Here is a 22,879-nt window from a genome sequence, read left to right on the forward strand (position 1 = left end):
GCAGCTTTGTCTTCCACCACTGCCCTCCTGCAGCCACTCTAAACTATTTGCAGTTCCTCAGATGCCCCATGAGGGCTCCCTGACATCACATAAGCTATTCCCCAGGCTGGCCTGTAACACCCTCCCCATGCCTTTCTTACTAGTGCATTTCATTAAGATTTAACTCCTTCAGAGTCCCTCTTTGGGGGCCCCCTCCGTAGACCTAAGGCTGGGGCCCTTAGGTCTCCATGTTCCCTGCTATTTGCCATAACACTTACACTACAGTGCGACACTCTGCCTACAGTCTGCAGCCTGTGAGCTCCTTGAAGTCAAATTGAGTCATCTGTGTCCGTGCTCCCAGTGCCCAGCAGAGCGCCCTCAAATCTCCATTCCCGAAGCCCCTATAAGTGCCCTTTGCTAATATCCCCTTTTAAGATACTATGAGACTCTCTCACAGTGGTGCTTCTCCTTGTTCAGCAAATTTAATAAATCTGGCTTAGGCCAGGTGCGGTGGCTCACACCTGTAATCCCAGCACTTTGTAGGCCGAGGCAGATGGATCACCTGAGGTCAGGAGTTCGAGATCAGCCTGGCCAACATGGTGAAACCCCACCTCTACTAAGAATATATAAAAAAAAAAAATTAGCCGGGTGTGGTGGTGGCAGGTGCCTGTAATCCCAGCTACTCGGGAGGCTGAGGCAGGACAATCGCTTGAACCCAGGGAGCAGAAGTTGCAGTGAGCCGAGATCGCGCCACTTCACTCCAGCCTGGGCAAAAGAGTGTGACTCCATCTCAGAAAAAAATAAATAATAAAAAATAAACCTGGCTTGGTATGGTCAACAAATTCTCCAGGTGGTCTTTGTATGGAACTTTGAGAGAACCTAGGGCAGTGCCTGGCACGTAGTGGGTACTCATAAAAATATTTGAAAGAAGGAAGTGAAGGAGAAAGCGGGGAAGGAGATTGAGTATTGTGGACCAATAATGAATGCATGGGTTAAAAAATTGACATTTTGTTATTATTAATGATTTTTAAGGGTACAGGGAAGAGTAGTTTGAACTGACAAATATGTATTTATCTTACTTCAGCTTAGAGGCAGCCAACCTATTTCCCAGCTTAATCTATTATTTTAGAGGCAGAAAATTAACTTGCTTATCCTGAAAAGAAGTGAAAATGCATCCCAAAAGTGCCATTCTTTCATTCATCCACTCAAACAGATACACACACACACACACACACACACACACACACACACACACACACCCTTTTCACCCCTTGATAGTGTACAGTCTCTGACTTTTAAAAAATAGTCATTCCTTTCTGCTTGAAAGACTGTATTAGCTACTCAGGGAATACTAGCCCTTTCCTTGGAGTCCAAAAAGTATTTTACCCATTAAAATCTAACCAGGGTGTAGTAACCATAAAAATCCAGCCACTCTGGTAGGAAGACGGATATCCTCAAAGATTTATGTCTGGCCGTCTCAAAGAAAATGTGTAAGATGGAGTTTTCTCAGAGACTTCCTGGCTGCACTCCACCCCACACATAATTTCTGTTTGTATAAACCTCAGATCAAAATTCAGGAAGGGTTAAGGGAAACCTTTCTGAACCACAGGTTATGTCTGCTCACCATCCTCGGTTGACCGTTTGGAATGAATTAACCAGTCCCTAACCAGCCTATGACTGGCTCTTGGATGGAATTAACCAACCTCTTCAGTCCAAATGGTTGAACCATTTAGGGTCTCAGATTCCATCCAGATGTGGGGTGAGGGTTTAGGTCACAAACTATATTCAGAGTCATTTGCATATATTTATTATTGTGGTGAGAGATAATGAAAACACACCACTTTATTAGTTTCAGGATATGGTGAAGACCATTGGAAATATCAGCATTCGGGAAGGGGTGGAGAAGGAGGTGTGACTATTTTGAATGAACCTGAAAGAAAATACTTCCCGAACCTTCTCTCAGAAGGCGATTTCAGTTCCAATTTTTCATAAGGTTGGAAAAAGTTAAGCAAACAAGAACTATAGACACTTGTTTATAGAAGGTTTTTCTCTTTAATTACTGTTTTTGTTTCATGAAAGAAAAGTCTCATAAAATAAAAGCTCGTTTTGGGTTCAGCAAGGCAGCGAGACTCCTGAGAACGCCACAAAAGGGCTGACTTGACCTTGGCCAGCCGAGGAGTCCTGACGACTTGAACGTCTACGTATTTCCACAGCAAGGTATGTGCCTTTCCCACCCTCCACCCTAAAGGTCTCTCCATACATTTGAGACAGTTTTAAAAATCTGAACTGTGGGACCGTCTGGTCGCTGGCAAGCATTCCAGACAAGTGGTTTTCTAAGAAGCCAAGTTCTGGTTTGACTCTTTGATTGGAAAAGTATCTATTTCACTAAGGGTGATAGGCCCCTGGATGCATTCTCACCAAGAAACCCATAAACCAATACTTGAAATGCCAGCAGCAAGTTGTAGGGAATTCTTTTGGTTTGCCTTCAAGGACACAAAACATCGCAAAGGTCTTCTCTTTGGCACAGAGGGGCCTGGCGTGGAGAGCTGACCCAGGGTGTGTGTGGAAAGAGTCAGATGTGGGAGTCAACAGACCTGGGTTCGAATCCTGACTCTCCCACCAGTAAGCCGGTTCTGACCTTAAGCAGGTCTCTTCGGTTCTCTTGAGTCCAACTTTCCTCTTCTGTAGAATGGGGACATTGACCTCAGTCTCAGGGAGGTGGTGGGGTCTCAATGAGATGATATCCCCATGATTCCTTCCACCATGCCTGGTGCACAGCAGGGCTGGATAAACATCAGTCTTACGTCCACCATGGTAGAGCAATGGAGATGCACGACCTCTCTGAGGTCACTGAATCCCTTCCTCTGAGGTCACTGAATCCCTTCCTCTAAGGTCACTGAATCCCTTCTGAGCCTCCTGTCTGGGGCTGCTTGCTTTTGGTTAATCCAATTAAAAGATAATTACAGGTCATGTGCCCTGGGGCCCACACAGCCCCAGACAGGAGGGATTCTGAGGATGTGGAAGGCTTTCCCCTCACAGAGCAGCTGGTGCCCTCATGGGGCAGACTGAAAAATGCATAGAAAATACTTGCCAGTGATTCAAGGCATTGTGATGAGATAACCAACTAGAGGGTGAGACTCAAGCCAGATGCCTTCAAGACCAGGCAGGCATAGTGTCCAGTAGCCAGCAAGAGCACCCAGGCCCCATCTAAAGGAAGCTAGGCTGCCCAGGCTTAGGCAAGTGTTGGCATGCGGGAACATGGGTCATTGTGGCCAGATCGCTCCTTCTTCAAGAAAAGCCAGAAATCTAGATTGTATGGGAAAGCTCCTAATTTTTAAGACAATTTATTCTAAAAAGTTAAACATCTGTCTGCAGTCCAGATGGGTAAAGAGACATGCCTGTGGTTGGAGGACTATACCAAGGAGGTGGGGCTCATGCCAGGTCTTGAATGGTGAGTAGAATTTAGATGCCATTTGTGCATTTACTGTGGGTGCACTTCGCAGGAGGCAGTGCGTGGCTCGGTAGCTATGGGCTTTGTGTCTGATTTCTCATCTGACAAATAGAAGAAAAATGACATCTATTCAAAGGGCATTCATAAGGATTGGGTGAAATCAAGCTTGTTAGATCCAGCACAATCAAGATGTTGGTGATAGTAGCTGTTGTTGTCCTAACACCTGGTTGTTGCGATTGCTGTTGGCATGGAGAGCAGGGATCGATGGCATGTCGCTCTGTCACTCTCCACCCTGGCCCACCCCACTCAGAGATCCCATGCTTGTCCCACCTTGACATAATGTCCTGTGAAATAGACAGTAATGTTGTTCCTATTTTACAGATGAGGAAACTGAGCCAGCAGAGAGACAGGAAGGAGCCCACACAGGGTCACACAGGCAGTCAGCAGAAACAATATGGGAACCCAGGTCTGCTCGGCTGCACAGCTCACCGTCCGACCTCTCCCCCGATCCCCATGGGCCTTGCACCACGGATGGCCGGGGGAATCCCGGATTCCAGCAGTCCCACGCCCCTGTGGATTTGAAGTTCCTTGCGGGTTTATCTCACGTAGGCCCATGGCACACGGTCCCTGCCCTGCCCTGCCCCACCCCTCCCCGCCCCACCCTCCAATTCCTTCACAGGCTCCTTTGAACTCGGTCGCAAGGCTCGCCCACAAATCCCAGGAAGCGTCTTGGATGCAGAAGAGTTTCATGGTGTTCCTTATAAAAGCACAACCTGACATGCAGCTATTGTGTCAAGAATCCCTCTATTCCCAATTGCCAGAAACCCAAAACAGCTTAAGACAAAAAGAAACTGGCTCAAAGCCTGTGGAAGCCTTGTCTTGGGCCGTGTCTACAGGCTCACTCTGTTTCTATTAACGTGGCCTGAAATTTTGACCCACAGGTCTCCCAAGCGCAGACCCAGGAGGCTCCTCAGGAGATCCCAGCTGTCTTCAGACCCTGGGGAAAGGGATGCCGGGGCTCTGGTGGTTAGAGAATGAAGTCAGAACTGAGACAGGATTCTCAGCCCAGAAACATCCCAGACACGGATGTTTTAATCCCGTCTTGAAGCCATTTCAACCTTAAAGCGCTGGTTACCAACTCCAGATGCTCACCCACCACCACGTTCATTTGACAAATAGACACTGAGCCCTCACTAGATCTGCTGGGAGCGCCACGTGCCTGCCGCCCCTTTAACAGGGTCTTCCCATCCCATGGGCCCTTGGCCACCTTCCTTCTTCAAATTCAAATGTACACAATTGGAGAGAGAAAGAAACATCTGGAACAGACCAGGATGACGTGCCCTCACACTCCAGCACCAAGAACTGAGCATCCCCCAACCCCCACCACCTCCTCCTTCACGCCCTGCTGTCACGTGTCTCCTGGAGTGGACCTTGCCCCTCCGAGGGTAACTCTACCATGTGAAAGGATCTTGTTATGAAGACACAGTGGTCCTCCCCATCACCACAGGAAGAGGAGGCAGTGGTGGACTTTGCCGGAGTCTGTCTCCTCCGGCTTGACTTACCGTAAGTGCCTCACCTGAAGACCCTGATCTCCAGGGGAGGCAGTAGATGTTAAGGACTCAGGCTCTGGAGTTGTGGGTAAGGCCCCCAATTTCCCTTAGCCTCAGTTTTCTATCTGCAAAGCAGACATGGTTTTAGTTTCCATCTCGTCGAGTTGCTGCGAGGATTCCATAAGGGAATGAATGCAAAGTGCTTAATTCAATGCTTAACAGTAAATGAATGTGCATGAAAAGGGAATCCATATTATCGCCAGGGGTCAGAATTTTACACGCTATCTTTTTTTCCCTTACAGCAACCCTATAAGGCAGGCATTTTGTTTTGCTTTGTTTTGTTTTGTTTTGCTTTGCTTTGTTTTGTTTTGTTTTTTGAGATCAAGTTTCACTCTTGTTGCCTAGGCTGGAATGCAATGGGTGATCTCGGCTCACCGAAACCTCCGCCTCCCAGGTTCAAGTGATTCTCCTGCCTCAGCCTCCCAAGTAACTGGGATTATAGGCATGTGCCACCACACCCAGCTAATTTTGTATTTTTAGTAGAGACAAGGTTTCTCCATGTTGGCCAGGCAGGTCTTGAACTCCTGACCTCAGATGATCCACCCGCCTTGGCCTCCCAAAGTACTGGGATTACAGGCGTGAGCCACCGCGCCTGGCCTAAGGCAGGTATTTTTATCCCTACCTTACAGATGGGAGAACAGAGACCTCTCAAGGTACAGTGTGCAGCCCATGGTCTCACAGCGAGTGGAGGGGGGCGGTGAGATTTGTCCTCAGGATGCCCAGCTCTGCAGCCCAAGCCCCAGACCACAACACAACATGCCCGAGGCACGTGTAGCCACCCCTTCACTTTCACGTACATCGTCACTCTTGGCGGTTTTTGTTGGCCAGGGCAGAGCTAAACCCATCCCCCACTTTCCTGCCTCTGCAGAAGCCGCTCTGTCTGCCAAAAACCCAGCGTTCAACCAGGACTTCCAGGAACAGCGAAGTCACAGATTTCACACCCACATGCACCAGGCAAGGGTCTCGAATGGCAAGGGAGATGCTTGCCTTCAAGCCACCAGAAGACCACTGACAGGGGCTCGGGGAGCACATCATTATCATCTCCATGCCCATGCACAGAGCCTTCTCACTCCTCAGCATTGTCTCGGTCCTGAAAGCAAGCGTCTGGGCGTCACATCTCAAAATTATATTCCTACGTTAACTTTCCATAAGAGTCTTGGATTTGGGAGCAAGCAAACTTAGGAGTTCAACAACCCCACTGGGGCTTCTCCCTCACCCTCCAACCCGAGACCCAATTTAACACACTCAACTAATTGAGGGGCGCTTCGCACTCCAACCTTTTCCAGTCCTGCTCCTGCAGGTGGTGGCTGAAGTCATGGGTGGAAGGGCCCAGGTGCCTGAGGAATTCTCAGAGCCCTGCCATTGATTCATTTGTCTGCAGACATTCTAGACTCCATGTCTCCGAGACAGGCCACGACAGAGTGCATGACGGGGTGAGCCCGCCTTATTTTTCCCTCTAGCTTTCCCCTCCTTTTTTTTTTTTTTTTCTTCTTGGCCTCAGAGCCCAAAGTATTCTGGACATATTTTTCATTTTTCCAAATATCAATTGCTCTTTTATTCCCTCTCCGAAGCAGTGAGTAATAAGAGTTGTGTCTGGTCCTGAAATTCCGACTGAAATAAATTAGCCCAATGACCAACAGGAGGTGCCTAGAACAATAACGGCGGAATACTTGGCATGTTACAAAAGGGCCCCTGGATGTCGAAGTACAGTAAGTCTAGAAGCACATTACAGAGCAGCATCGCCAGAGCGGGTATGCAATGAGCCATCCAGGCAGCAGAACGCCTCATAAATTAATCCTGTTTTTTTTTTTTTCCTTTTTGGTCCACTGGTCACAGTTCTTTAGCCCTCTGGTTAATGGGGCGTGCAGAAGGGTATTTTTGGTGTGGCCTGTGGCCCTAGCAGGCAAGCCTATGCCAAGGCTGTGTGTCCATGTGTACACTTGCCCCTCAGCTGGCCTGGCCTCCCAGCCTCTACTTGCCACAGTGAGAGAGAACAGAACCTGGAGGCAGCAGCCTGTGAACAAACACTGAGCACCTACTCAGTGCCAGGTGTTGTGCTAAGTTCTGGAGTGCCATGGACTGTGAGAGGGAGATAGACCTGCCCTCCTGAGGCTGAGAGCTTGGACATCCCCCAGCCTCTCAGAACAAGGTCTCTATCTCAGTGCAGAAGGGAGGAAGGGACAGCGGCAACACTCAGCAGCCCCAGTCCCTCCTTCCCTGGAGGTAATCACCCATCAGGTGAGTCTTGGGGGTGACACAGCCTTGTCTCCCACTTCAAGAGCAGCAGGAGCCCCCAGCGTCCTCCCTACCTCAGCCTAGCAGCTGTCCTTGCCCAGAGCTTTGAATCTGCAGGGAGCATCCCAAAGACACAGTAGTGGGCTGAGAAAAGCCTTCAAGAGATACCCACATCCTAATCCCTTGTACCTGTGAATATTACCTTATATTGCAAAATAGGACTTTGCAGATGTCATCAAATGAAGGGTTTTAAGATGAGGAGATTTGGTTGGGCATGGTGGCTCTTGCCTGTAATCCTAGCACTTTGGGAGGCTGAAGCAGGCAGATCACCCAAGGTCAGGAGTTCAAGACCAGCCTGGCCAACATGGTGAAACCCTGTTTCTACAAAAATACAAAAATTTGCCAAGCATGTTGGCAAGTGTCTGTAATCCCAGCTACTCAGGAGGCTGAGGCAGGAGAATTGGTTGAACCCGGAAGGCGGAGGTTGCAGTGAGTCGAGAACATGCCATTGCACTCCAGCCTGGGTGACAGAGCGAGACTCCATCTCAAAAAAAAAAAAGATAAGGAGACTTTCCTGGATTATGCAAGGGGCCCCAGCATGATCCTAGGAATCCTTATAAAAGGGAGATAGGAAAATCTCACACACACACACACACACACACACACACACAGAGAGAGAGAGAGAGAGAGAGAGAGAGAGAGACAGCGACAGAGAAGAGGACAAGGCAATGTAACCATGGAGGCAGAGATGAGAGTGCTGTAGCCACAAGCTAAGGAATGCTGGCAGCCACACATGCTGGAAGAGTTGAGGAATGGGTTCCCCTCGAGGGAGCACAGCCATATGGATGCTTTCAGAGTTCAGCCCAGTGCTACTGACTTTGGACTTCTGGTTTCCAGAACTACAAAAAATTAATTTCTGTCATTTCAAACCATCCAATTTGTAATAATTCATTATAGAAGCCATTGGTAACTAACACAGACACCAAGAGAATTTAGAATTATTTCATGGCATTGGAATCCCACCACTCAGGGTACACATTTACCCCAGTATTCCATTCTGGTTCAGTGCCTGCCTGTAATATGCCCCTGCCCATGGTCCCAACGGCTGTTCTTCTCCCTGGAGTTTCAGCCTTCCCATCAAATTCAGGAAGTCCCTCTCACCTCTCCAAGACTGGCCTTTTCGAATGTGAGTTAGCCACAGGGGCTTCTGTGGCTCGCCATAGCAGGTAACAAGCTCCACAGAGCAGGGCTGTTTAGAGGATTAGGGACAAGCCTCGTTTGAGCACAGCAGACACACAGCAAGAGAGTTCACAACTTAATGGCGGAAATTGGGCTCACACTGTGATTTTTTTTCTAAAGTTGAATTTGTTGCCAACATTTACAAGTCAGGAGGTTTCACACAAAAGACTGAATTTCTTACGTCTCTTGAAAATAAATCAGAAGTTCTCACCACACTGAACCCCACATTCTCATGCAACAATTGGCTGGCCTTTCTGGACGCAAGCGTTATGATTTTGCCATGGTCCCCACCATGCCCTTCTGTTTCACACCCAGACTACGTCTCTCATTTTATTAACTGTTTGGTACCTGCATACATCTGAGTTTGCAATGTTTGTTATAAATACAAGTCTTTCTTCTGTGGACTAAAGGCAGGCACAAGACCCAGGCTAGGACTGGGTTCTGGTTTCAGGCCCAGGTTGTGAGGTCTTTTCCCATAATTCTCAGTCTCCCCAGACATCCTTTCTTCTCCCCTCCAGCTAGCCAAAAACGCCTCCTCCTTTATGAAGCCATCAGGTCCTCTTCCTTCCGTAGTCCCCGCCCACTCCTGTACAGGCTTGCCAATTATGTCATCTCTATCAGTTTTCTGGATAGACTTTTCACATAAACTCTTTGCAATCTTACATTACTGGGAGAATTAAATTCAATTGGCACAGGGGCAGCCCATCAAATACTTGAAGAAGGGAGGAGGAGAAAAGGAGGGGGGAGTGGGAATGAAGAGAGGAAGGCAGGGAGAGAGGGAGGGAGGAGAGAAAGGAGAGAGGGAGGGAGGGAGGAAAAGAAGGAGAGAGAGAGGGAGAAGGGGGGAAGAGAGAGAAACTACCTGAGCTTCCAGTTTGAGGCAGGCATTATCCAGTGAGTTCTTCCCGTTTAGCCCTCCCAGTAACCCCGTAAGACACACTTTATTATTATTGGCCTCACTTTTCAGATAACTGAGACTTAGAGACATGATGTCACTTTCCCAAGTGAATGTTACAATGATACCAGGATTTGAACCCAGGTGTGTTTGGGAGACACGACTCAAGCACAAAGCACTGCTTGGTCTCCACTTATTAGGTTTGGGGCAGATTTCTCCCTTCGCAGAGTGTAATTTTTCAAGACTGATTAGTTATTCCCCTGGAAATCTTTATTCATTCACACATTTCCATTCATTCCCTGCCCCCCGCCAACTCATTCGCACATTGACTTGCTCCCTAATTCCCTCCTTCAAAGGCCTCTCTCTCCTTTCTCATTCTCTCCCTCTTCCTTTACTAGGAAGTGTGGAGCACCCAGTGCCGTACTGACCCTCTGCCAGTCCCCTGCCCACACCAGCTACTGGGCCAGTTCTCTGAGGGCCGGATGGGGAAGCTCTTCCTCCCTCTCCTCCCCGCCCTGAGACCAAATCCTGGAAGCTCTGCCTTCCGAAGGAGTTTCCTGGAAGAATTTATTGTGTTTCCTAGAAAAATGTGACTGTAATTCATTACTTTTTTGTGTGTGACTGTAAATTTTTTTTACTGTAATTCATTACTTTTCGTGACGGTAATTCATTACTTTTGATGTGCCATAATTAGCTTAATGAGCAGTCCTTACGTACCTGCATTTGACATTTCAAATGTGTCCACCAGATAAAGCCCAAGAGCCAGCAACTGCATGGGTGCATGCAAGACCATCAAGATGATGCAAATGGCCTTTGGAGGGCCCTCAAGTGGGAGGCAAGAGAATTGAGTTTGGTACCTCTCCTTGGACTGTCTTGGGCTGGACTCTTTCTTTCTCTGGTCTTGAATCTTCCTAGAGAAGGAGCAGTATCTCACGGCCACGAAGAGCCAGGGTGCTGTCACCAGAATGGTGCAGTCCAAATCTCAACCCTGCCTCTTACCAGCTGAGTAACTTTGGGAAAGTGACTTAGTCACTCTAAGCTTCAGTCTCCCCATCTGTAAAATAGAGACAAAAGTACGATTTACCACCTAGAGCTGTAATATTTGTACGGTGAACCAATGCATGTAAAGCACTTTGCACAGTGCGCAGTACTTAGAAAACTCTCAAAATATCTTAGTTGCGCATGGTAATAATACAGGAGTTAAGAAGAAATTAATTAGTCAGACAGAGAGGGTGTGGAAGTCCTCGGTAAGGTTTTCCTTTTAATGAAAAGCAGCCCCTAATTATTTTCCTTTCTGACAAAGAGCAGCCTGCAAAATCGAGCTGCAGACATAGAGGCCGCAGTTGTGTCAATCATGTTCAAGATGGCACCTCCATCTTCCCTTCTCTTTGTCTGCCACGTGTATAGTGAGGAGCAGACAAGACAGCCCTGGTTAAGGGGAAAGTTCATTTGCATAATAAGATTAGGGTGGGGCAGCTAGCCTTCCCCAGGCTACGCAAATGTCATACCTCATGGAACCAGACTGTGAGCCCTATGTAAATAAGACACCACCTCCACAAGCCTAACTGTGAAATTCTGGTGCAACCATCACTGGCTGGTCTTTTCCTCTGAGAAGTTCCCTCTCAATCTCTCTCTAGAGCTGTTTTTCTTTCCCCTTTTTTGCCTATTTTGTGTGTCCGTATCCTAAATTTTCCTGGCATGAGACAACGAACCCTGGGCATTTACCCCAGACAACATAGCCACTTTAGTAATAACAATAAAGATGTGCACAAGAAGAGGCAGAAAGCAGTGGAGATTGTATGAAATGCCCCACGCACCAACCTGGGATAGTCACGGAGTTGGAAGTGAGAGGTGAAGTCAGCTGGACTTCCTGGATCCAGTGGGGACTTGGAGAACTTTTCTGTCTAGCTAGAAGGTTGTAAATGCACCAATCAGCGCTCTGTGTCTAACTAAAGGATTGTAAATGGCCCAATCAGCACTCTATAAAATGGACCAATCAGCACTCTGTAAAATGGACCAATCAGCACTCTGAAAAGGACCAATCAGCAGGACGTGGGCAGGGACAAATAAGGGAATAAAGCTGGCCACCTCAGCCAGCAGCAGCAACCCACTGGGGTCCCCTTCCATGCTGTGGAAACTTTGTTCTTTTGCTCTTCACAAGAAATCTTGCTGCTGCTCACTCTTTCAGTCCACCGCGAGGGTCTGCAGCTTCATTCTTGAAATCAGGAAGACCATGAAGCTGCCTGAAGGAACAAACTGTGGACACAGAAGGACAGGAGAGAAGGTGGTTATGTCTGATATTCAAAAAGTCTAATGGAACTCTCACATCTGCTTATGCACAATGAAGCCACAAAAGGCAAGAATGACCACTTTCTTTGTTTTTAGCTGAAACTACATTAACTCCTTGTGGTAAACGAGAAGACTTTGGAGTTAAATAGACCCATACTAAGGCAGGGTATGTGCCACTGAGTAAGGAGATTAACATTCCCAGCAGAAACTAATAGGCCCGGCCTTGTAGGGCAGTTAGGAGGATTAGATGAGATAACATGTGGAAGGCACTTACTCTGGGTCAGGCGCACAGTAGGTACTTCGTTCATGACACCCATTAATTCCAATAATCTTCCCTAGCCTCCCTGGACCTCGGCTTCTTCAAAACATAAAATCATACCACCTGCTTTACTCATTCGGCAAATATTTACTGAGCCAAGTACTATGAATACAAAAATGTATTCACCAGACACAGTTCCTGGCCTCTCAGAGCCTGCAGTTTGAGATCGTTCATTATTCATCCTTTCAACAGGTATTTTTACTGAACATTTACTATGTAACGGGCTGCATAAGGGGCATCAGAAATGCAATGGTTAGTAAGACAGATTTAATTTCCCACTACCCACAGAATTATAGCCCAGAGAAGCTGTAGTAAAATAATCTAGTGAAATGCCTAGCGTACAGCAGGCCTCCATATATTAGTTATCTGGGTGCCAATCAGAAGCTCTGTATGTGGAACTTTGGTAAAGTTAGTTCACAAAATGTGAAACATTGATGATTTCTTAACACATGAAATTTGTTTGGTACATGGGAGCTTTTAAAGTATAAGGAAAGTCCAAAGAATATGAAATATTTAGGTATATACCTAACAAAACATGTACAAAAGCTATATCCCCAAAATTACAAAGTGCTGGTTAAAAAACAAACAAAACAGAAGACCTAAATAAATGAAGAAGCATACTGTGTTCATGGGATAGAAGACACCACAGAGTAAATATGACAATTCTCCCCAAAGTGATTCATAGGTTTGATGCAATTCCTATCACAATCCCAGCTGGCAAAGTAGTTTGTTGACTAGATAAGCTTGTTCTAAAGTTTATATGGAAAGGCATAGGCCCTATGAGAGCTGAAACAATCTTGACAAAGAAAAACAAGGTAGGAAAAATCACTTTACTTGCTATTAAGACTCACTGTAAAGCTACAGCAATGAAGACAGTGTGGTATTGATGCAGGGATAGATACATAGATCAATGAAACAGAATACAGAACAAGTGGTCCTGGAGCAACTGGACACCCATAAGCAAAAAAAATGAACCTTAAACTTCACACTCTATACAAAAATTGATTCCAAATGGATCATGGGCTGAAATAAGAAGCATAAAGCTATACAACAACAACAACAACAAAAAAGAAAATCTTCGGAACCTAGGGCTAGGTGAAGAGTTCTTAGACTTGCCACGAAAAAGCACAATTCATAAAAGAAAAAGTGACAGATTGGATCAAAACGTAAAACATTTTCTCTGCAAAAGTTCATGTGATGAAGTTGAAAAGCTAAGCTACAGACTGGGAGAAAATAGTTTGTAAACCATATATCCTAAGAAGGACCAGTATCTAAAATGAGCAAAAAACTGTCTCAAAACTCAACTGTAGCAAAACCAACCCGATTAGTAAATGGGCAAAAGACGGGAATAGATATTCCACTGAGGAGGAGGTGCAGATGGCAAATAAGCTAATATGAAAAGATGTTCAGGCAGGGCATGGTGGCTCACATCTGTAATCCCAGCACTTTGGGAGCCCGAGGTGGGAGGATTGCTTGAGCCCAGAAGTTCAAGACCAGCCTGGGAAACATAGCAAGACACTGTCTCCACTCAAAACAAAACAAAACAAAAAAAATTGCTTGATAAAATTTTTTAAAAAGAAAAGATATTAAACATCATTAGCTATCAGGGGAATACACATTAAAACCATGAGATGTTACTAAACACCTACCAAAACAGTTAAATTAAAAAATAGTGAAAACAGACATTGGTGGGGATGAGGAGAAACCAAATCACTCATACACTGTTAATGAGAATGTACAATGGCATGGCCATTCTGTAAAACAGTTTGACAATTTCTTTTTTTTTAAATTTATTTATTTATTATTATTATTATACTTTAAGTTCTAGGGTACATGTGCATAACGTGAAGGTTTGTTACATATGTATACTTGTGCCATGTTGGTGTGCTGCACCCATCAACTCGTCAGCACCCATCAACTCGTCATTTACATCAGGTATAACTCCCAATGCAATCCCTCCCCCCTCCCCCCTCCCCATGATAGGCCCTGGTGTGTGATGTTTCCCTTCCCGAGTCCAAGTGATCTCATTGTTCAGTTCCCACCTATGAGTGAGAACATGCGGTGTTTGGTTTTCTGTTCTTGTGATAGTTTGCTAAGAATGATGGCTTCCAGCTGCATCCATGTCCCTACAAAGGACACAAACTCATCCTTTTTTATGGCTGCATAGTATTCCATGGTGTATATGTGCCACATTTTCTTAATCCAGTCTGTCACTGATGGACATTTGGGTTGATTCCAAGTCTTTGCTATTGTGAATAGTGCCGCAATAAACATACGTGTGCATGTGTCTTTATAGCAGCATGATTTATAATCCTTTGGGTATATACCCAGTAATGGGATGGCTGGGTCATATGATACAAATTGTCCCTCTTTGCAGATGATATGATTGTATATTTAGAAAACCCCATTGTCTCAGCCCAAAATCTCCTTAAGCTGATAAGCAACTTCAGCAAAGTCTCAGGATACAAAATTAATGTGCAAAAATCACAAGCATTCTTATACACCAGTAACAGACAGAAAGCCAAGTCATGAATGAACTTCCATTCACAATTGCTTCAAAGAGAATAAAATACCTAGGAATCCAACTTACAAGGGATGTAAAGGACCTCTTCAAGGAGAACTACAAACCACTGCTCAGTGAAATAAAAGAGGACACAAACAAATGGAAGAACATACTATGCTCATGGATAGGAAGAATCAACATCATGAAAATGGCCATACTGCCCAAGGTTATTTATAGATTCAATGCCATCCCCATCAAGCTACCAATGAGTTTCTTCACAGAATTGGAAAAAACTGCTTTAAAGTTCATATGGAACCAAAAAAGACCCCGCATTGCCAAGACAATCCTAAGTCAAAAGAACAATTTCTTATAAAACTATCATGCCATGATGCTATGGCCCAGCAATTGCACTTTCAGGCATCTATCCCAGGGAAATGAAACTTACATTTACCCAAAAACATGTACAAGAATGTTCATATCACCTTTACTCTCAAGAGTCAAAAACTGGAGGCAGCCGGCTTTTGAGCATGTTTGGAACATGTCCTTCAGCATGGCATACGCATATCACAAAATACTACTCAGCAGTCAAAAGGAATCAATACTGATACATGCAACAAATTGGGTGAATTTCCAGGAGTTACACTATTTTTTTTAAAGTCAATCCGCAAAGGTTAACTACTGTTTTGTTCCACTTATGTAGCATTTGGAATAAACAGATTTTAGAAAGAGAGAGCAGATGAGTGGTTTCCAGGAGTTAGGGACAGCGTGGGTGGGGTCGGGAGGCAGCAGCCATCACGAAGCAGCACAAAGCCCCTTGTATTTTGAAATTCTTCTGTGTCTTGACTGTAGTCCTAAGTGCACAAACCTACACAAAATTGTTTAGAATTAAACACACACACATACACACACAAATGAGAACAAGTAACACTGGGGAAGTCTGCATAGAATTGATAGAGTGTATCAATGTCCACATCCAGGCTGTGATCTACTGCAGTGAGACAGGATATTACTGTACCACTGGGGGGAAACCTTGTAGAGGGTACACAGGATCTCTCTGTATTGTTTCTTACAACTGCATGTGAATTACAACTATCTCCATACATTTTTCAATTAAAAATAGCTTTTATTTATTTATTTATTATTTATTTATTTATTTATTTATTGTAATTTTTAAAAAATAGAGACATGGTCTCGCCATGTTGCCCAGGCTGGTCTCGAACTTCTGGACTCAAGCAATCCTCCAGCCTCAGCCTCCCAAAGTGCTAGGGATTACACGTGTGAGCCGCTGCACCCAATCTATTGTTTTTATATTTTAGAATTAGTATTTTTATTAAAAACTTGCAAATATAGAAGAAAATAATCAGAAAAATCATCATCCTGAAACATAATATTTTGATGCATTTCTTCCTGATCTTTGTTTTCTACACTCATATGAAAAATAAAAGTGAGGGAAGGGACTAAAACTCAGGGTGGTGGGAAGGTGGGAACCTTGCTGTCCCCACCTTCTGTGACATCAGAACTCAATGTTTGCAGAATGCCTGGTGACCAGAGGTGGGGGAGGGGAAGGGTACCCTTCTGCCTGTTGAGTGAGGGGACCTTCGTCCACCCAGGCAGCCAGATCTGAGGCCATGGCAACCCAGCAAGTGGGCAGCAGGAGGCGGGTGGCAGCAGAGCGGGTGGCAGCCCAGCTGCTTGAACGGAGAAGGGACAGCCACTGTGATGACAAGAAGCAGGTGAGGCCAGGCCGGGTACATGCTGCTTTCCTCCCACCTGGGCTTCTTTTGCCACTCCAGACAGACTATAAGGCCCTTGAAGCCCGGGAGGAACCTTGGACCCAACTGTCCCTGGACCCCACTCTGGTGGAGCACAGCTTAGGGGCTTAGGCACTTCTTGGCGGGGCCGTCACTGACACTGTCTTATTAAGTTCTCAGCACTGCCAGCAGAAAGTATGTTCCAGAAGGACTGGGCTTTTTGTTGAGTTTCCCACTGAATCCCTAGTGCCTAGCATGGTGCTTGGTGCCTAATAGATAGTGAATGAGTGAATGAACTGAAATAGGATTATACTCCTGAACTGGAGAGCTCCTGGAGGATTCATTCTCAGGGCTGAAATTCAACACTCACGTGGGATTTCGTCAAAATGGAAAACATTAATGCTTGCTGCACACAGCCTGGTGCATCCACACCCCATCTCTTAGATGCTATCAACCTCATTCACAGAGGGTAAACTGAGGCCCAGAAAGGCAAAAGGGCCATACAGCTGGGACATAACAAGATTTGAAAACACATCTGTCTGATTTTAGAACCCCCTGAAGTCAGGTTCATCTGCTATAAGAATCCTGAACAAGGGTTTATTCTGAGGATAAGAAGAAGCTGTCAAAGGGTTTTAAGCAGAGCAATGAACGAGTCAGCTGGGCTGTCTCTGTTTTCAAAAGACATGTTCACTCATTAATTTACTGTATGTGCACCAAGTGCTTCCTATCTGCTGGACCTTGTAGCATATAACAGGGGCCTTCATGGGCACCCATCATGCTGTGGCTTTTCCTAAAAAGTGTTCCCTAGACACCAGACCCCAGGAATGCTCCTTTTAGAAACATTCTTTATAGAATTCTGTGGCTTGAGGAAGGCTACATACCCTCATCCCCTCCTGAAGACTGACGCTGCTCATTCATGTAAGGAAGGCTCTGAGAAGTCCTTCAACAAAGAAGTCTGCTTAGCTTTGTTTACCACAGCATTTCCCACCTTGATTCTGCCAGAGTCCCATTGTTTCTTTTCTTTTCTTTTCTTTTTTTTTTTTTTTTTGAGACGGAGCCTTGCTGTGTTGCCAGGCTGGAGTGCAATGGTGCAATCTTGGCTCACTGCAACCTCCACCTCCCGGGTTCAAGCGATTCTACTACCTCAGCTTCCCTAGCAGCTGGGACTACAGGTGCCCATCACCACACGCAGTTAATTTTTGTATTTTTAGTAGAGCCAGGGTTTCACCCTATTGGCCAGGCTGATCTCGAACTCCTGACCTCGTGATCCACCCACCTCAGCCTCCCAAAGTGCTGGGATTACAGGCGTGAGCCGCCGTGCTCGGCCTGCTTCTTTTTTGAAAGACTTTTCAGTGTATTTCAAAATCCATTTTACAGACGAAGAAACTGAGGCTCAGAGAAATTATTTGGCTCAAGCCCCAAGACGACACAAGCAAAAGGACTCAATCCTAGTCCGTGTTCCTTCCTTTGCCTCCATGCAGCACAGTATGGAAACCAGCAGCAAGCATGCTGGGGGAGAAATCAACCTGTAAAATACGTTGATGGAGGACTGGTGAGACACACAGAAGAGCTTCCAGGCCACGAAAACTCATCGGCCATTTTAAAGATTGTGACAGTTAGTGCGTGTCTTCCATGAAAAGATTCCTAAGGAATATTGTTAAGAAAAGAAAAAGGACCCTAATATTAAATGTACAGTGTGATGATTTTGCATTGGGTGTACACACAGATCAAACTGTAGAACATTTCTCGCACCGAGGGAAGCTCTTTCGGGGCTCCGCCCACCTGGCATCCCACCCCCATAGCAGTGATTCTGATTTCTGTCATCGTAGCTGAGTTTTCTATGTTCTCGAATTTCATGTAAATGGAATCATACCATGTATACCTTTGTGTCTAACTTCTTCCACTTATTGCTGTGTCTGTGAAACTCAACCAGTTGTTGCTATGTAACATGTTTATTTTTTTAAGTTAATAATAATGTAGTTGCTAGTATTATAAAGAAAATTATCTGGGGAAGAGACAAGTTAGACAAATCTTTCATCTTCTTTGTTTAGTACTGGGTCTAAATGTTACTTCACATACTTGGGTGTCTAAGAAATTTATTCTTTTTTTAAGGCAAACTAAATCTGACTCAGCCACAATCTAGTGAGTTTGGGGGAAATCGGATGTAGGTCAATATGCACACACACACAAACACACACACACACATATTTGAAAAACAAGAAGACTTTAAAAGCATGGTCAAAATTTCCACATTAGCGGAAAAAGAAGAATTAAACTCAATAGTATAAATAAAAAAGACAAAATCAGAAATTAATTAAATGTAAAGCAGACAAACAATAAAATTAACCATTTTTAATTGGTAAAATTAAATTAAAAATTGGAAAACTTTTAAATAGACTAAACAAAAAACATACATAGAGAGAATACACTAATTACCAATATCCAGAATGAAAGAGGTCTGTTTCCTCTCTTGACCTCTTTTCTTTAAATACATTTTTAAAAAGAATTGAAGAGGATTATTATCATGACTCTTACAGGCATTAAAAGAATATTAAGGTAATATTAGGAACAATTTGATGCCGATACATTTAGGTGAAATGGATAAATCTTCCTGGGCAGTACAACTTCCAAAATTGACTCAAGAAGAAATAGTCTTAATAACTACAGGCCCAAAAGTTTCAACCAATAAATTTTATCGATCATTGGAGATGAAAATAATACCAGTCTTACACAAATTATTTTATAAAATAGAGGAGAAGGGAGTTCTTACCAATTCATTTTAAGGGGGTAACAAAACCTTGATACCAAAACTTTACAAATGTACAGAAAAAAAAATTTTTTTTCTTTGAGACAGAGTCTTGCTCCGTCACCCAGACTGGAGCGCAGTGGCGCAATCTTGGCTCACTGCAACCTCTGCCTCCCAGGCTCAAGCAATGTTCCTGCCTCGGCCTCTTGAGTAGCTGGAATTACAGGCACCTGCCACCATGGCCAGCTAATTTCTGCGTTTTTAGTAGAGACAGGGTTTTGCCATGTTGGCCAGGCTGGTTGCGAGCTCCTGACCTCACCTCGGCCTCCCACAGTGTTAGGATCACAGGCATGAGCCACCGTGCCCAGCCCAGAAAAAATTGTAAACCAATCCCTTAGGAATGTAGATGTAAGAAATCTCAACAAAATAGTAGCTTGTCAGATCACACGATATACAAAAAGGCTAGCTAATGCATCATGAACAACTAGAGTTTACTGAAGAAACTCACTTGGCTCAATATTTAAAACACAATGCAATTTACCACAAAAATGGGGACACGTATAGTTGCTCAGTGGGTACAGAAAAGTCAGTGGTGGTTTCTTATAAACTTAAACATACATTTACCATATAACCCAGCATTTGCATTTTTGAATATTAACCCAAGAGAAATGTGAACATATGTCCATACAAGGATTCGTATATGAGTGTTCACAGCACTTTTATTCATAATAGCCCCAAACTGGAAACAACCCAAAGGTCTATCAACAGGTAAAGAGACTAATTGTGCAATATTCTATGTTCATATAAAATAAATACTCATCAATCAAATACACAATATACTCATCAATAAAATTGAGCACAAAAAAATGGAGGCATTTCAAAAACAGTATCTTAAGCAAAAGAAACTAAATGCAAAAGCACACCTTGTATAATTCCACTTATACAAGGTTATGGAACAGGCCAAACTACTCATAGTGACAGAAAACAGATGAATGGTTCTCTCCAGGCAGGGCAGGAGTGAGAATGGAATTGACTGCAAAAGGAAACTTTCTAAGATGATGGAAATGTTCTACATCTTGATTGGGGTGATGGTCTACAGGTATAGACATTTATCAAAACTCATCAGACTCATCAGACTATACATTTTAAATGTGTGTGTTTTATTATATGTAAATTATATCATAAAGAAGTTTGATCTTAATTTCAAGATCAATTAAAACGAAAGATGTTTAAATAAGAAAAAATGAAAATTCAACATCAGTGAGTTGCCATGTTATCTATTTCTTCAAAGCTTGGGAGTTTTGTAGTAAGCAAGTGTGACTTAGATAACTAGAACAAAAGTTAAGCTCAAAAAACTGTCTTATAAGCATGCCCATGCCTGGGCCTTTGTGATGGAAGCAGGCGGACCTGAAGAGAATTCATCCTCATGTTCTTCCTCCTCCTCCTCTTCTTGCACCCTAGACGCTGTTGGCATTGCTGATCTTGGTGCTGTACTTGAGCACAGGGATATCGGGTGAGCATTCTGGAATCTGAGAAAGAAGGAACCAAATCCACATGAAGCTTGGTGGAGTATTCCAAAGATGGTTGCTTGTTAAGGAGACCTCCATAACCTGCCTTCTCCTACTGACCCTTCGTCACACTGGGATGACTAACCATGTTTATTTCAATTAGTGCTCATTTGCTCTTAAGAGGTGATGTTTGTGCCTGTTTCAGGAAGCAGTTGGGAGGTGTCAGAAAGGATCAGAGAATGTAACTACTACCAGAATCTTGTAGTTTCCCAGGTAACATATCCAGCAAGGTACTGAGGTGAGGCAATCTGGGAAGGCTTTCCAGAGGAGGTGTCATTGGCAACATGGGTCATGAAAGATAAGTAGGAGCTGGCCAAGTGTAGAAGGTGGGTACTATGAGCACGATGAATAGCACGTGCCAAGGCCCAGGGATCTTTTTGAAACCAGTGGGGGCGGGGAGGAGGGTCCTATCTGAGAAAGCCACTTCCGTGTCTGCCTTCCAGGGGCTTGAATATCAGACCGATGAGCCTTCGGAAGAACCGATAAAGACCATCAGGAACTGGCTGAAGGAGAACTTGCATGTCTTCTTGGAGAAGTTAGAGGAAGAGGTGCGAGAGCTGGAGCAGCTAGTGCGGGACCTGGAACTGTGGCTGGATGCTCTTCTGGGAGAGCCACACCTGGAGGAGCACTGCTCCACACATAAAAGTCACATGTGAGGGGTGGGCCTGGGTCCTGGGGAGAGCACAAAGGTGGGGAGGGGTTGCCAGGGATTTCTCTAAGCAGAGCAGAGGTCTGATGCTTGAAGTTCCAGGCAGGCAAGAAAATAAAGTAGTTGGGAAATGAAGTCCGCTGTTCACATTCATGAATGCTGACAGAAACAGCCTTGGCGAAACACCAGAGCCCGGCTGAGATATTCTCCCTGGCACCATGACATGGCCCCCTGGAACAAACACGGGCTTCAGAGCCAGCCATGGGTTCAGGACTCTTCTACTTTCTTGAGACGTTGTGTAAGTTTCCTTAACCTGAGACTCAGTTTCCTCACATATAAAAATCAGGGAAACACACTTTGCCTTACAGGAAGGCAATGTATCTAGGGTGTGTATACAGAGTGTGTCTGCCACATAGCAGGTGGGTGTCGGATAAATAGCTCTTCCTTTCTCACATGTTTTTTCCTTCCTCCTTGGAGTGTGGTAAGAGGATACTAGCTCTGGCTAAGTGTGTGGATACTATGCGCCATTCAACCCTCTGACTCTGCTGGTGGAAGTGTACGTTCCTAAAATCTCTGTTTGGTGATAGCCATCAAATTTACAAATGCGTTTTCTCTTCGACCCAACAATCTGCGTCAAGGAATGTATCCCACAGCTACATTTGCCTACACATGAAATTACGTGTGCTTAAGATTATTCACCCCAGCTTTATTTGCAATAGCGAAAAAATGGAAGCAACCCAAATAATACCAGGAGGGCTCTGGTTATATAAGTTACGGTACAATCAGACAATGGGCAATCATATAGCTATCAAAGAGAATGAGGAAGCTTTCTACTATGGTGTGAATATGGGTGGCCCCCAAAATGCATACATTGGAACCTAATACTCAATATGACAGTGTTAAGAGCTGGAGCCTTTAGGAGGTGATTAAGTCATGAGGATTCTCCCCTCATTAGTGAGATTCGTGCCATTATATTAATAATAGAGGCTTGTTAGTGCCATTATATTAATAATAGAGGCTTGAGGAGTCTGTTTGCCCCTTCCACCATGTGAGGACACAGCTAGAAGTTCCCTTTTATGAGGAACAAGTGCTCACCAGACACTGAATCTGTTGGTGCCTTGATCTTGGACTTCCCAGCCTCCAGAACTGTGAGTAATAAATGTCTATTATTTACAAATTATGCAGTCTAAGGTGTGTTGTTATAATTGTCCAAATGGACTGGTACTTTCCTTCTGCTAAAAGGGAAAAGCCTGAAAGATATGTAGTTAAGTGAAAAAAATTAAGGTGTAGGCCAGGCTCAGTGGCTCACATCTGTAATCCCAGCACTTTGGGAGTCCAAGGCAGGCAAATCACTTGAGGTCAGGAGTTTGAGACCAGCCCGGCCAACATGGTGAATCCCCACCTCTATCAAAAATACAAAAAATTAGCCCAGCATGGTGGCATGCACCTGTAATCCCAGTTACTCGGGAGGCTGAGGCAGGAGAATTGCTTCAACCCAGGAGGCAGAGGCTGCAGTGAGCTGAGATTGTGCTGCTGCATTCCAGCCTAGGCAACAGAGTGAGATTCCGTCTCAAAAAAAAAAAAAAACGAAAAAACATTAAGGTGCAAAAAGGGAGCAGAAGATAAAAATATATATTTTGTTGTT

General features: G+C 44.7%; 1 protein-coding gene across 1 annotated transcript; it reads left to right on the top strand.

The window, feature by feature from the left end:
* The first annotated feature begins 16,084 nt into the window (after positions 1–16,084).
* SMIM23 (small integral membrane protein 23) lies at positions 16,085–21,369 on the top strand. Its single transcript, XM_002804635.4, has 4 exons — positions 16,085–16,253; positions 20,479–20,530; positions 20,731–20,798; positions 21,029–21,369. Exons 1-4 carry the CDS (start codon positions 16,149–16,151, stop codon positions 21,239–21,241), a joined length of 438 nt encoding a protein of 145 aa, XP_002804681.1. The 5' UTR covers positions 16,085–16,148; the 3' UTR covers positions 21,242–21,369.
* Positions 21,370–22,879: the final 1,510 nt, after the last annotated feature.

This window comes from Macaca mulatta, chromosome 6 (genome assembly GCF_049350105.2).
Source record: "Macaca mulatta isolate MMU2019108-1 chromosome 6, T2T-MMU8v2.0, whole genome shotgun sequence".
NCBI classification, from domain to species: Eukaryota; Metazoa; Chordata; class Mammalia; order Primates; family Cercopithecidae; genus Macaca; species Macaca mulatta.